General features: G+C 36.9%; 3 protein-coding genes across 4 annotated transcripts; 2 read left to right on the plus strand and 1 right to left on the minus strand.

The window, feature by feature from the left end:
• The first annotated feature begins 190 nt into the window (after nucleotides 1-190).
• Nucleotides 191-2736, plus strand: LOC111485562 (pentatricopeptide repeat-containing protein At5g50990). Of its 2 annotated transcripts, none has more exons than XM_023132485.1 (2): nucleotides 191-767; nucleotides 910-2736. In XM_023132485.1, exons 1-2 carry the CDS (start codon nucleotides 395-397, stop codon nucleotides 2427-2429), a joined length of 1893 nt encoding a protein of 630 aa, XP_022988253.1. In that variant the 5' UTR covers nucleotides 191-394; the 3' UTR covers nucleotides 2430-2736. The 2 variants fall into 2 exon arrangements, with proteins under 2 accessions (XP_022988253.1, XP_022988254.1); XM_023132486.1 differs by having other exon boundaries at nucleotides 192-761.
• Nucleotides 2737-2809: 73 nt separating this feature from the next.
• LOC111485563 (carbonyl reductase [NADPH] 1-like) lies at nucleotides 2810-4160 on the minus strand. Its single transcript, XM_023132487.1, has 4 exons — nucleotides 4030-4160; nucleotides 3703-3961; nucleotides 3316-3510; nucleotides 2810-3229 (listed from the first exon to the last, which is right to left on the minus strand). The coding sequence occupies exons 1-4, from the start codon at nucleotides 4119-4121 to the stop codon at nucleotides 2834-2836; spliced, it is 942 nt and encodes a 313-aa protein (XP_022988255.1). The 5' UTR covers nucleotides 4122-4160; the 3' UTR covers nucleotides 2810-2833.
• Nucleotides 4161-5856: 1696 nt separating this feature from the next.
• Nucleotides 5857-11017, plus strand: LOC111485600 (calcium-binding mitochondrial carrier protein SCaMC-1-like). Its single transcript, XM_023132544.1, has 6 exons — nucleotides 5857-6323; nucleotides 6637-6844; nucleotides 7386-7840; nucleotides 9449-10234; nucleotides 10322-10412; nucleotides 10526-11017. Exons 3-6 carry the CDS (start codon nucleotides 7414-7416, stop codon nucleotides 10716-10718), a joined length of 1497 nt encoding a protein of 498 aa, XP_022988312.1. The 5' UTR covers nucleotides 5857-6323; nucleotides 6637-6844; nucleotides 7386-7413; the 3' UTR covers nucleotides 10719-11017.
• Nucleotides 11018-12489: the final 1472 nt, after the last annotated feature.

Raw genomic sequence — 12489 nt, forward strand, 5'->3', positions numbered from 1 at the left:
GTATTTCGGGTCAGGACAAAAAATCACATCATGAAACGGTGGGTTTACAAAGCCGTGACCAAGGAGAAATGAGAGAGAGGTAAGAGAAAATGGGAAGGGAGAAGGAGAGAGGGAGAGCATTAATTTTATTTTTAAATGCGAATGACGTGTCAACATTACAAATAAAGACAAATTACTAGCTTACCATGATAAATAAAAAAGAGACCTCAAAAGCGAACTTGGGCCTAAAGCCAACCAGCCCTTGGACATGCTTAAAGGTAAGCGAGGCTTGGACTTGGTCGGATCATGAGCCAAGTTTGGGCCAGGGCATAGTCAAACCTAGGGCTAGCCGTCAGACCTTGGAACAACCACCCAGGCCTAGGTGGTTCCCGGCTCATCGGTGCCGGAGGGGAAAATGAAGGCGAAGGAGTTGTCTTTTAGGTCGCTGTATTGGCGCCGGACGGGTAAGCTGAAGATGTTCCAGAAGCAGAGATACTTGGACCGCCAAAGGATTACTTCCGCCCTTCTTGCTACCTCTGCCTATGCTTTACCAGGCCCCCTTCGAATTCCAAGGGTTCCACTTTCTTCACTCCCTTTCACCTCTTCTCCCATACATGTACACTATACCTCTTGCGCTTCTCTTCCCAATCCTCTCGCACTCCTCAATTTCATGTCAATTCGCTGCATTTGTTTTCTGCCTCCGTCTCCTCCCTCTTCCATTCCCTGGAATTCTAATGAACTTGAGCACGCAAATTCTACTTCTAAGTTCACCGTAGAAGCAGGTAACGGTAGGTTAGTTCCTCTTTTCTCCTCTTCTGCCTCCACCCGGATGTGACTTTTCTTCTTCCATCTCCGTAATTAGTGGCGCATATGCTTCTCTTGCCGTTGAATTTGAATGCCCTTTTTTTTCCCTCATAAACTCTATTTCAGGTTATCAAACCCTTTATCGTGTTCTTGAAGCCTGCAGACTCTCCCCCTCGAATTCCAAAACCGCTTCTGAAACGCATGCAAGAATGATTAAATTTGGATATGGAAACTACCCAACTCTCGTCACCTCTCTAGTATCAGCTTATCAACGTGCTGATTGCCTTAATCGGGTCCATCAACTTCTTAATCTACTCTGCTCTAAACATCTTGATTTAGTTGCAATGAACTTATTTATTGACAATTTTATGAAAATAGGGGAATGCAAACTTGCTAAAAGGGTGTTCGATAAAATGCCTTACCGTGATGTGGTAACGTGGAACTCAATCATCGGAGGTTGTGTGAAGAATGCACGGTATGAGGAGGCATTTAAATTCTTTAGGCAGATGCTGGTCTCAAATATCCAGCCGGATGGGTTTACATTTGCTTCCGTGTTGAATGCATGTGCGCAGCTCGGAGCTCCAAGTAACACTCAGTGGGTTCATGCTCTGATGACTCAGAAAAAAATTGACCTTAATTCTATATTGAGTTGTGCACTCATAGACGCCTACTCAAAGTGTGGCAGCATCCAAATTGCAAAGGAAATCTTTAGCAGCGTCCCTCGCAGTAACATCTCAGTTTGGAATGCGATGATCAAAGGGCTTGCGATTCATGGGCTTTCAATGGATGCACTATCGGTATTCTGGATGATGGAGCGTGAGAATGTTCTGCCTGATGCTGTCACCTTTTTGGGTATCTTAACAGCCTGCAACCATGGTGGCTTAATTGAACAGGGTCGCAGGTTTTTTGATTGGATGAAAAACCGTTATTCAATTCAGCCACAGCTCGAACATTATGGAGTCATGGTTGATCTGTATAGCCGAGCTGGGTTTCTCGAGGAGGCCTACTCCATAATCGTAGCAATGCCCATAGAGGCAGATGTTGTGACATGGAGGGCGCTTCTGAGTGGTTGTAGAATTTACAGAAATCAAGAACTCGCAGAAGTTGCTATTGCAAACATGTCTCATCGTGGGAGTGGAGATTACGTGTTGCTATCAAATATCTATTGTTCTCTCAACAGATGGGAGCATGCAGAGAGAGTTAGAGAGAGGATGAAAAGCAATGGAGTTCGCAAGAGTTGCGGAAAAAGCTGGATTGAGTTGGGAGGTTCCATTCAAAGCTTCAGGTCAGGTGACCGATCGCATCCAGAAAGCGATGCAGTGTACAAGGTGGTGTGGCGTTTGATGAAGAGAAGTCGGTCAGAGGGATATATGCCTGTGACAGACTTGGTTCTCATGGATATCTCTGAGGAGGAGAAGGAAGAGAACTTGTCATATCACAGCGAAAAGTTGGCATTGGCGTATGCGATCCTGAAAACTAGTCCAGGGGCAAAAATCAGTATATCAAAGAACCTACGGATGTGTGATGATTGTCATAGATGGATAAAAATAGTTTCAACACTGCTGTGCAGAGTTGTAGTAGTGAGAGATCGGATCCGGTTTCATCAATTCGAAGGTGGCATGTGTTCCTGTGGTGATCGTTGGTAGTTTGGTTTGGTTTGTTTTAGTCTTTTTTTAACTACATTTGGTAGGGTCGCATTGAAAGACAAGTTATATATTTTAGTTTGGTTCCGACTTTTGGACAACGAAACCATGTTTGGTTGAATGAGGGGTCAATTACAATTCCTCCTTATGCTCCTCCTCAGGAAATGCAGGCCCACCTCATGATTGGAGGCATCCCTGTTATTTGTATCGATGAGAAAGATTGTTTGCATGTTTGTATTGTATTGTATTGTATTGTATTGTATAGTATTGTTTTGAAGATAGATTATAAGTAGGAAGGAAGATTGTTTTTCAAATTTTATTCATCTACGTTAAAAAAAATCAAACAATTCATCTATTTTGATCGCATTTCCTTCAACCCTGTTTCTACCTTGAGACTATCTGCTCTCTCAGAAGCTTATCTCCCGTCGCTCTGCAAAAAACTTACCTGTGACTGCCTGATCTGGAAGTAAGGCAAGCCAGACGCCAGTGTCAGCCCCTTCCTCTGCTGAAATATTGCCAGCGAACCCTGTCATAGCAGTTTTCACCCAACCAGGGCAGTAACAGTTCACATAAATCTTATGACCCTCGGGTCGGTCCCCCAATATTTTAGCCATTAACCTGGTGTATGCATTCACTGCGAGTTTTGATACAGAGTAGTCGGTTGATAACTGAGGCCACCCCCCAGTTTCCCAACTTCCATCTTCTACTTGTTCCAAAAATGTAGACACAATCCTATCAATTACTTCTTCTGTCAGAGTATCCAAATTGCCGAGTAGTTCTCTAAATGCTACATTTTCCACTCTCTGTAATGAAATACAGGAAAACATACTAAGCTAACCTTCTTCTTCCTCCTATTATTCACACAAAAACAGGAAGAAGTTGCACTTACATTCCGCCTGCCGTTCAGCTTGGCCAACCTTGAGCTCACATTCACGATGCGAGCACCAGCAGACGAAGGTTTCATCAAGGGGACCATTGCTTGAGTCATATTTTTGGTGCCATAATAGTTAGTTGCAATAACCATCTGGGCATACTCTACAGAATTACTAGACCCAAGATTGAAATTCACTCCAGCATTATTAATCTGCAAACATATTTGGACGTAGATGGTGCATTTGGAAGTTATGTCATCTAAATTCATATATATTTTTTTTGTGTGTGTGAAGTCAATATTTAGCTGGTATTCTGCATGTTGCTAAATCTAAGCGCTCCTCTTTGTGGGCAATTAAGAAACAAAAACGAATGTAGAGAAAAGTAGAGTGTAAGATTAACTTGCCAGAATATCCAAACCACCATAGTTTTGTAGTAGCCAATCAGCGAACTGTTTGATGGATAAAGCATCCAAGACATCCAGCTGATGGAAGGCAACATTGAGGCCACCTTCCTGTAAGACCTTAGCTGCTTCAAGGCCAACACAAACATCTCTTGAAGTCAAGATGACGGTCATTCCATGCATTGCAAATTGTCTTGAAACCTCAAATCCAATTCCTCTATTGCCACCAGTAACCACGGCAATGGTTTCTGTAGACCACCACCTACAAAGTAAATGTGGGTGTTGGTTATTGAGCAGAAGACAGAATGGTGAGAAGGAAAAGAAAGAGACCTCTGGTGATCGGAATAAGGAATGGTCCTGGTGAGGGATATCTCTTGCATTCTCTTTTCCCTTAGCTCATTGCCTCTTTCCTTCCTGCCCATCTCGGTTCGGCTGTTTCTGAGTCAGAAATCGCCCAATAAAAACAAAACAAAACAAAACAAAACAAAACAAAACAAAACAAAACAAAACAAAACAAAACAAAACGAAGAATCCAGGGTTAGTTGGTTTATACTTAGAGGCGGGAGAAGGAGGAGACTTAATTTGGAGGATCACCCTTCTATATCTCCCTATTCGCTCTTCACTACAACAAACCCGGATCCATTATCATCTAAACACAGTAAACACACACCATCACCACAATTTGCCTCAACCAGCCCCATCATTCTCGCTACCCGCTCAACCTCCCTTTTCATTCTTCCTTACATTATAATTTAACCATTTTTCTTTTTAAAATATACCACTCTGACAAAAACAATCTGGCCAACTTTATATTAGCTGCAAATTCATGCCCAACCAAACAACTATCTTTCCTGTAAAACATCTCATAAATTTTTTTAATGATTAGATTTATCATTCTTTCCCAACATGATAAATACAATACCAAGGTTTGAGGTTTGATGAATCCTTGATCCCCCTTAAATATATATTTTTTTAGGTCATTTAGGTCGGCTAACAATTACAAAATACAATAGTAAATCAATATAGAGTTATGCATGTTATGGGCATGCGACCATGGGCAAAACGTCTTGCACAAACATGACTATGACATCCTTCCCATCTAAATGGTTATTGTCTATGTTCAAAATCTTTGATGTGGGTTGTGGGTAAGTTCAGATCTTTCCCAGCTAATTTCTTTTGTATGGAGTTTTTTCCATTGGACTAGAAATTCTCGAACGCGTCTTCCAACTTTTCTAACCCCTCGGCTAGGATTACTTCGACTTATTTGTTGTCCTTTTGTATAAGGTCGATTCTCAGTGTTGTGGCGACGTTGCAGCTGACATCATCTAGATCGGAGTGATAAGGTTTTAGGTTGCTCACAGAGTGAATTTTCATCCATGTGGGCAATGTTATCTGGTAGGATGTAGTCTCGACTTTCTTTAGGATTTCAACGGGTCCTTCGTACTTTCTGACGAGTTTTTGATCTTTTCTGTCCCGTAACCTTTCAAATTAAAAAATATTTGTTTTGTATCTTTATTTCTTTATTATGCTTGATCTTGTTTCTTTTAATTTTGCTGATATAAGCGGATAAAAAAAAAGAAGGTTGTAACCATAAAAAATGAGGAAAGTGGAACGTGTCAAAAATTATGGTTTTCATATTTCCAGTCTTGCTACCTCAAATGCATTTTAGTTTTTAAGTTGTCGTTTTGATTGGATGAACCCCATTTAAAAGGGAGAAGATAATGTGATCACAACCTTGTTGAAGCCCAAAAATATTGAAGGAAAATACCCAAACCATTGCCCAAATGTTGTAGGCAACAAAGCCAGCCCAAACGGCATTGTCGAAGGGGTCAACTAAAGGCTCACAAGTATAATAGTCTTTACCCTTATGAGCTACAAATACGTAACATTTTGGACAATAATATATGTTGTAACTAATAAACGTGTTTTGTCTCGTTGTTCACATACTTTTTAAGAAAATTCTTTGATAACATTTTTAGGTGATATATACCCTCATCCATTAAATTAAATTATTTGTTTGATTTTGCATTAAATCTGGTTTCATTGAAATGAGTGAGAAGTTTTTTTGGGGGGTTAAAATGGTGTAAACACAAACCAATTGAATAGAGAGACTAAATTTAGGATCCAAAGAATAACTCAATTAAGTGATATATGTTAATCAAGATTCGCATTCCACCTCTCGAATGTTGACGAGCTCAAAAGAAAAAGGAGGAGAATAAACACCAATTTTCTTTAACTTATATCTCGTCACATCGGGCCTCATCGATCACCCACAATTCTCTGTGCACAAGTTAGGGCATCTGTCCCCAAACTCAGAAGACCCTTATCGTCTTATTTATGCGTACATGAAGTACCAAGATGGAGAGCAGCAAGCGATTCTTGAAGCTGGAGCACATGGTCCCCTCTGTATATATGGATTCCTATTCTCTTGCTTCTTATGTCTGTTGATTCGTCGTCCGTAGCCTTCTTGCCGCCGGAACCGCCCGTTCCTATTGGTCAAAGCGTTCAGTCTAATTACCTATTGTTTAAATTTACGGGAACGCTCTTGGGGTGGGCTCGATATCATCATTTTTTTAGATCCAACGGAGGAGCTAAGAGTCTTCGAAGCCGATCCGCGGAACTGGGTACGCAAAACATTTCAATATTCATCTTTTTTCCATTCTCGAGATCTTCCGCTTCTGCTGCTAACAATTAATTCCACGACTCTTTCTTGTAAATCATCTTTCGTTCTCTCTCTCTCTGCTATTTTCTTTCTCAACAATTACATTTGCAATTCCTGTGATTGTTGAGTAGATCTGATATCAAAATGTCAAGTCACATTTCTGAGTATTTGAGAGTTATTTATTCTTTTATGTAGTAATTGAGTCGACTGCATCCCTCATCTATAAGAAGATACATTTACCATGTAAAGAATTGAACTGTATGTATTTTCTGTAGGAGGTCGCATTCGGATTTTCAGCGATTACACTGTGCCACCTTTTGGTCTAGGACTTGGCTCTCTTATCCCCGGCGACTAGAATATTCCGGCACTTGATGACGCAGGGAAGGGAGGGGGTGGATATTAGTGTACAGTGAGTCCCATCCTAACATTTCAGAACTACATTCGAAGACTGACCTAGGCAGCTGCTAAACCTTGGACATTGGAGTAAGATTCTTGCTCAGACACCCAAACTACTACTATTTGTTTTCAAAGTCTTATTTCATTTTGAACGGTTCTTTACCTTTATTTATTTTTTTACGTGGTAATTAAAATCCTCGGGGACAATTTTTGTTTATTACATATTAGAATTTTTTTTGTCTCTCTCGTCTGTTCAGGCAATCGTCATATTTTGAGTAATTACCAATGAAGTTGGAAATGTATTTTTTATTTTAGTTGTTTATGGTGATACTGAAATATAATCTACAATGCCAGGAGGATACTTAACGTTTTAGTCATTTCTTGGTGGCCCTTTGTAGTTTTGTTGTCCTAATGAAATATTTAAGCTTGAGATTGTATGAGGCTGTAGAATTTTCGGTAATTGATGGAAACACTCCATCTGCTTGAACACTTGCCTTTTTGTTCTACACTCATCTATTTCACAGTACACCTTTTAATGTGTTTAAGTATCCAATGAAAAACATAATTGTAATTAAGGGAACTGTAGTAAGTTTTGAACGATGATTTTTTAACCCATCATCTATTACAGACCAGAGATCACCTTGGTATTTCAAAACATGGACGCCAAAGAGGCTGCTTTTTCTGGAAACCCACGGCGTCCTACTGACTGTTGCAATCCTGTCAAACAGCTTGGACCTATCTCCCTAGAACATGTGCTCCTTGCACTGCGTGAGTCCAAGGAGGAAAGGGATCTTCGGACCCGTAGTCTTTTTAATTTTTTTGATGCTGCCAACCTTGGATATCTTGACTATGCTCAGATAGAAGCTGGATTGTTGGCTCTACAAATACCCGCCGAATACAAATATGCTAAGGATCTCCTGAAGGTCTGTGATGCCAATAGAGATGGCAGGGTAGACTACCATGAATTTCGCCGCTACATGGATGTTAAGGAACTAGAGCTCTACCGAATTTTTCAAGCAATTGATGTTGAGCACAATGGATGTATTCTTCCGGAAGAGCTGTGGGATGCTCTTGTTCAGGCTGGTATACTATACCTTTCTCTGCCTCATTTTCTATTTCACCCTGTTCTTTCTTTTTAATCACATTTGATGTATATTACTCATTACTACCGTTTAATAGCTCTCTAAAATTCTTTCATACGAATTAAAATTAGTATTTATTCTTTTGAACTTTCTATGAACATTTGCATTTTTTTTAAAAATTCCATGAAAATTGGTAACACACGGGAAAACATGTTAAAAGTGTTAGTTCTTTATCTAGACAGAAAATGCAATTCAGAAAATTATTCATAAATTTATATTATTGATAAAAGATAGGTTGTTTCTTGGTTGATTATATATATTTATATGTTAGATATATAGATGTATATAATTGATATTGATTGAAGACTAAGAAATTTTAATATATAATAGTAATGTGATTAAAATACTTTAATAAGCTAATACTTAAGATAATTAATTAATTTTTTCTAAGAGTGCTCTAAATGGCTATATGATACTTTGTATATCTTTTTTTTTTTTTTTTAAAAAAAAAAGAAGACCATATTAAACTATTTACTGAACACTTAAAATTACATACCAAATTTTCCTCTTAAGAATGTTAATTTAACTATGATGGTCTATTATTTATATTAATGAAAAGTATAAAAAGTGTAACTAAGGGTTGTGTTTGATGTTTATTATTAGAGAAAGAACAAATTGGACAAAAAATGATTGTCAGCATCCTCATTTCAAGTTTCTAAAATTGTTTAATCACATTTCACAATTTTATGTATTTTGAAATAAAAATAAATTAGAATCTGTTGTCTTGATATTTATATGTTATATCATTGAGAGCATATTAAATTTTAAATGCAAATCCTTTTAATATATGTTCATATAAATACGCATAATGTCAAAATAATGGGAATGGATAATAATATGAATCAAAATAGTGGATATATCTCGGATGTTTCTCCAACAACCTGGATAGGTATTAAATTTATCCTTGAGATAGATTATTTGATAGTAATGCATTGATTTTTCCTTGAAGGACAAAGGACAGACCCCCTCTAAATGGCTAATGTAGATAAATGCGGGCAATTAGAAGGAGCTCAAGTTTTGTATGTATGCACAAAGGATAAATAAAAATATATGGTTATCACTTTAAGCCTTTTCATTTTGTTTAATATTAGTCTTCACATTTGGCAATGTGTGGCTAGCTATTTGCTTCTTATGTTGTATGACACTCCTAGGAATTTGTCGATGTGTCGTCATAGTAAAATTTCAACTTGAATTCCTTATAGTTTCTTAGATTTTGATACTGACTGCTGCTTAATGTCTAACCACACCTATTTTTGGAAATTTAGTTTGGTCAATGAGGCGCAATGCATCAACCGTTTTAGTTTAAATGATGGGTAATATGGTGCATAAATTGAACCGTATCTCCACCAATACCTTGTTTGATTATTTGTCACTTCTATCTCCTAACCTGTTCAGAATTAATTTCATTATTTAATTCTGACACCATTTAAATTGATTTTCCATTGTCTAATTTGACTAACATTTCTTCTCCTCAGTGATCAGTATTGTGTTTGATTCAGTATGTCACACATCTTGTCATCTTATGTCCCTGGTAGTTTTAATTTTTTAGGTATAGAAATTGATGACGAGGAACTTGCACGGTTTGTGGAGCATGTTGATAAGGATAATAATGGAATCATAACCTTTGAAGAGTGGAGGGACTTTCTTCTATTTTATCCACATGAAGCTACCATTGAAAACATATATCATCACTGGGAAAGGGTATGCCTTGTAGATATTGGAGAACAGGCTGTAATTCCAGAAGGCATCAGTAAGTATGTCCATCCTTTCAGGTACTTTATTGCTGGAGGTATAGCAGGAGCTGCTTCTCGTACTGCAACAGCTCCTCTAGATCGACTTAAAGTGGTTTTGCAAGTACAGACAACCCGAGCATGGATTATGCCAGCTATAAAGAAGATATGGAAGGAAGATGGTCTCTTGGGTTTTTTCCGAGGTAATGGGCTAAATGTTGTGAAGGTTGCACCTGAAAGTGCCATCAAATTTTACACTTATGAGATGTTAAAGGGTATGATTGCGAACAGTAGAGATGAAGAAAAGCGTGACATTGGAACTGCCGGGAGACTTTTTTCTGGTGGTATTGCGGGTGCAGTCGCTCAAACTGCTATCTATCCTTTGGATCTCCTGAAAACTCGGCTACAGACTTTTTCTTGTGAAGGTGAAAAGGTTCCGAAGTTAGGAAAACTTACAAAAGACCTCTGGGTTCACGAGGGACCTCGGGTCTTCTACAAAGGTCTTGTACCTTCCCTTCTTGGCATTATCCCTTATGCTGGCATTGATCTTGCTGCCTATGAGACATTGAAAGATGTATCAAAAACATATATTCTACAAGACTCTGGTGCGTGATTTTTTTTTTTTTTTTTTTGCTTACCTGTTACTTAATGTTGGTTATGGTAACCCCCCTTTCCCACCCAAACTTCATCAGATCCTGGACCTCTCGTGCAACTAGCCTGTGGAACAATCTCTGGAGCTCTTGGGGCCACGTGTGTTTACCCATTGCAAGTTATTCGAACGAGGTATGGATGCCTTTTACTTTACCCATTTCTTCGTGTAGTAAAATCAAAGGTAAACAATAGTATCTGTGATTCTGGTTTTGATTGAGATTGAGGTACTTTGGAATTGTTTTCAGAATGCAAGCCCAAAGTTCAAATAGAGGTGCTGCTTATCAGGGAATGACAGATGTATTTTGGCAGACATTGAAGCGCGAAGGCTATGGTGGTTTCTATAAAGGTCTTTTGCCCAATTTACTTAAAGTTGTGCCGGCTGCAAGCATTACGTATTTAGTTTACGAAAGGATGAAAAAATGGCTGGAACTTGATTAGGAGGCAGTCTGTGTGTGTTATGGTTTGGGGGAAAAAAAAGAAAAAAAGAAAAAAAAAAATATACTTGGCAGATGCCAGTTTGCAGGTTGAGAATTGGAGGTACATTATTTGTGGTCGGGAGGTGTGTTACCTCCAGAATTTTTTAAACAATGAGTAATAATGGCAAGTGATTGTTGCTACGATTGGTGTAGCTTGTAAGCTACTAATAGTGTTATATATTGGCAAACGGTTCACTAGCAACTTGAACACCATGTATGTATACATCCGACTCAATGTTATTGACTTACCATCCTTTGCAACTTGTATTTGTTATTTGGGCACGCAGTTGTAGTTTTGGAATGGCTCTCAACTGGGGACTTCTTCGTCCGCCAGGTAATTAAAGATAAAGAGTTGCTGATGAATTGCTAGGAATTTCTGGGCTAAGGCAACCTCATTACCGCTTTTAACATCCTATAGGCCATTCTTAGAATAGTGCCACATCCATCATCTTTACGGCCTTCTGCAACAGATTCTCCAAAAGAGGGTCATTTCTAGTCCTATTTTCTGTAAATAGAGCATGCATATTGAATATTTAGGGGATGATGCTGATGAGTAAGAGGTTTAGAAGTAGTCTCCCTTCGAACCATTTAGGAGCCATTTGATTCAAAGTTTGTTTTATGATTTGGTAAATAGAATGTCAGAAAATTAAATATAATATAAAGTATTTTTTTAACAACTTTATTATATTATTTAATTTTAGATAATTAGCTCTCCTTAACTATCTATATTATTAAAATAATTTTAGAATAATGGTAGCTCATTATAATTTAATTTAATTTTCATTCACCTACTTTAAATTTTAGGGTTTTGAATTTATTTTATAATAATTTTTAATAATTATCCTCAATGATTTTAATGAAATTATTTAAATTTTTAATGCTAAATATTTAGTCCAATTTATATTTCAAAATTTGGTAGAGAAATTATATTAAATGAGATATTACGAATCTTATTCTATAATTTATTAATAAAATAATAATATATTTTAAATATTAATTTTAATTTTTATTATTAATAAATATATATGCATTGTTTAGTCATAATACTAATATTATTCTCAAATAAATAATTATACAAAAAAAAAAAATTAAATAATTAATATAATCATCGAAATGAATAATTAATCATAAATAGTAGCTCAAAATCAATCTGGAGTAAATAATAATATATTATAAAATAGAAACAAAGAAAAAAAAAAGAAAGACGAATAAATAAAAAATAAAAAGAAAAAAAAGAAAGTAAGGGGAAAAAAAAAAAAAAAAAACCCACGAGTTTGGAACGGTTTTGCCCACAAAATAATGTCGGGTAAAACTTTTCAGTTGAAACAAATAAGGGCTCTTGAAACCCATGCCTATTTCTCTCTTTTTCCATTCCAAAAATTTGAAACAAAACTAATTTCCATACCCAACTAATTTTTAAAAAAATTAATGGTAACATTTTGGGAATATGGACGGAAATAATCACTTAAACAAAAATAAATATTTTGAAAACACTTTGATAAAATTGAACAAAAAAAATAAAAAAAAACCAAACCAAATTCAATAGAATTTGAACTTTTTTTTAATATATAAATATTTGAGAAGCATGCTGTATCATTGGTAGTTTTGATAAATTTTCATTGAAACTGAATTGAAAATTACAAGGTTAATTTAAAAACAACCATTCAAGGCATTTGATTTTTGAAAAAGAAAAAAAAGGTGGGAATAGACATGAGTGTTGTTCTTATTTCTCC

Source organism: Cucurbita maxima, unplaced genomic scaffold (assembly GCF_002738345.1).
Source record: "Cucurbita maxima cultivar Rimu unplaced genomic scaffold, Cmax_1.0 Cma_Scf00010, whole genome shotgun sequence".
Classification (NCBI taxonomy): Eukaryota; Viridiplantae; Streptophyta; class Magnoliopsida; order Cucurbitales; family Cucurbitaceae; genus Cucurbita; species Cucurbita maxima.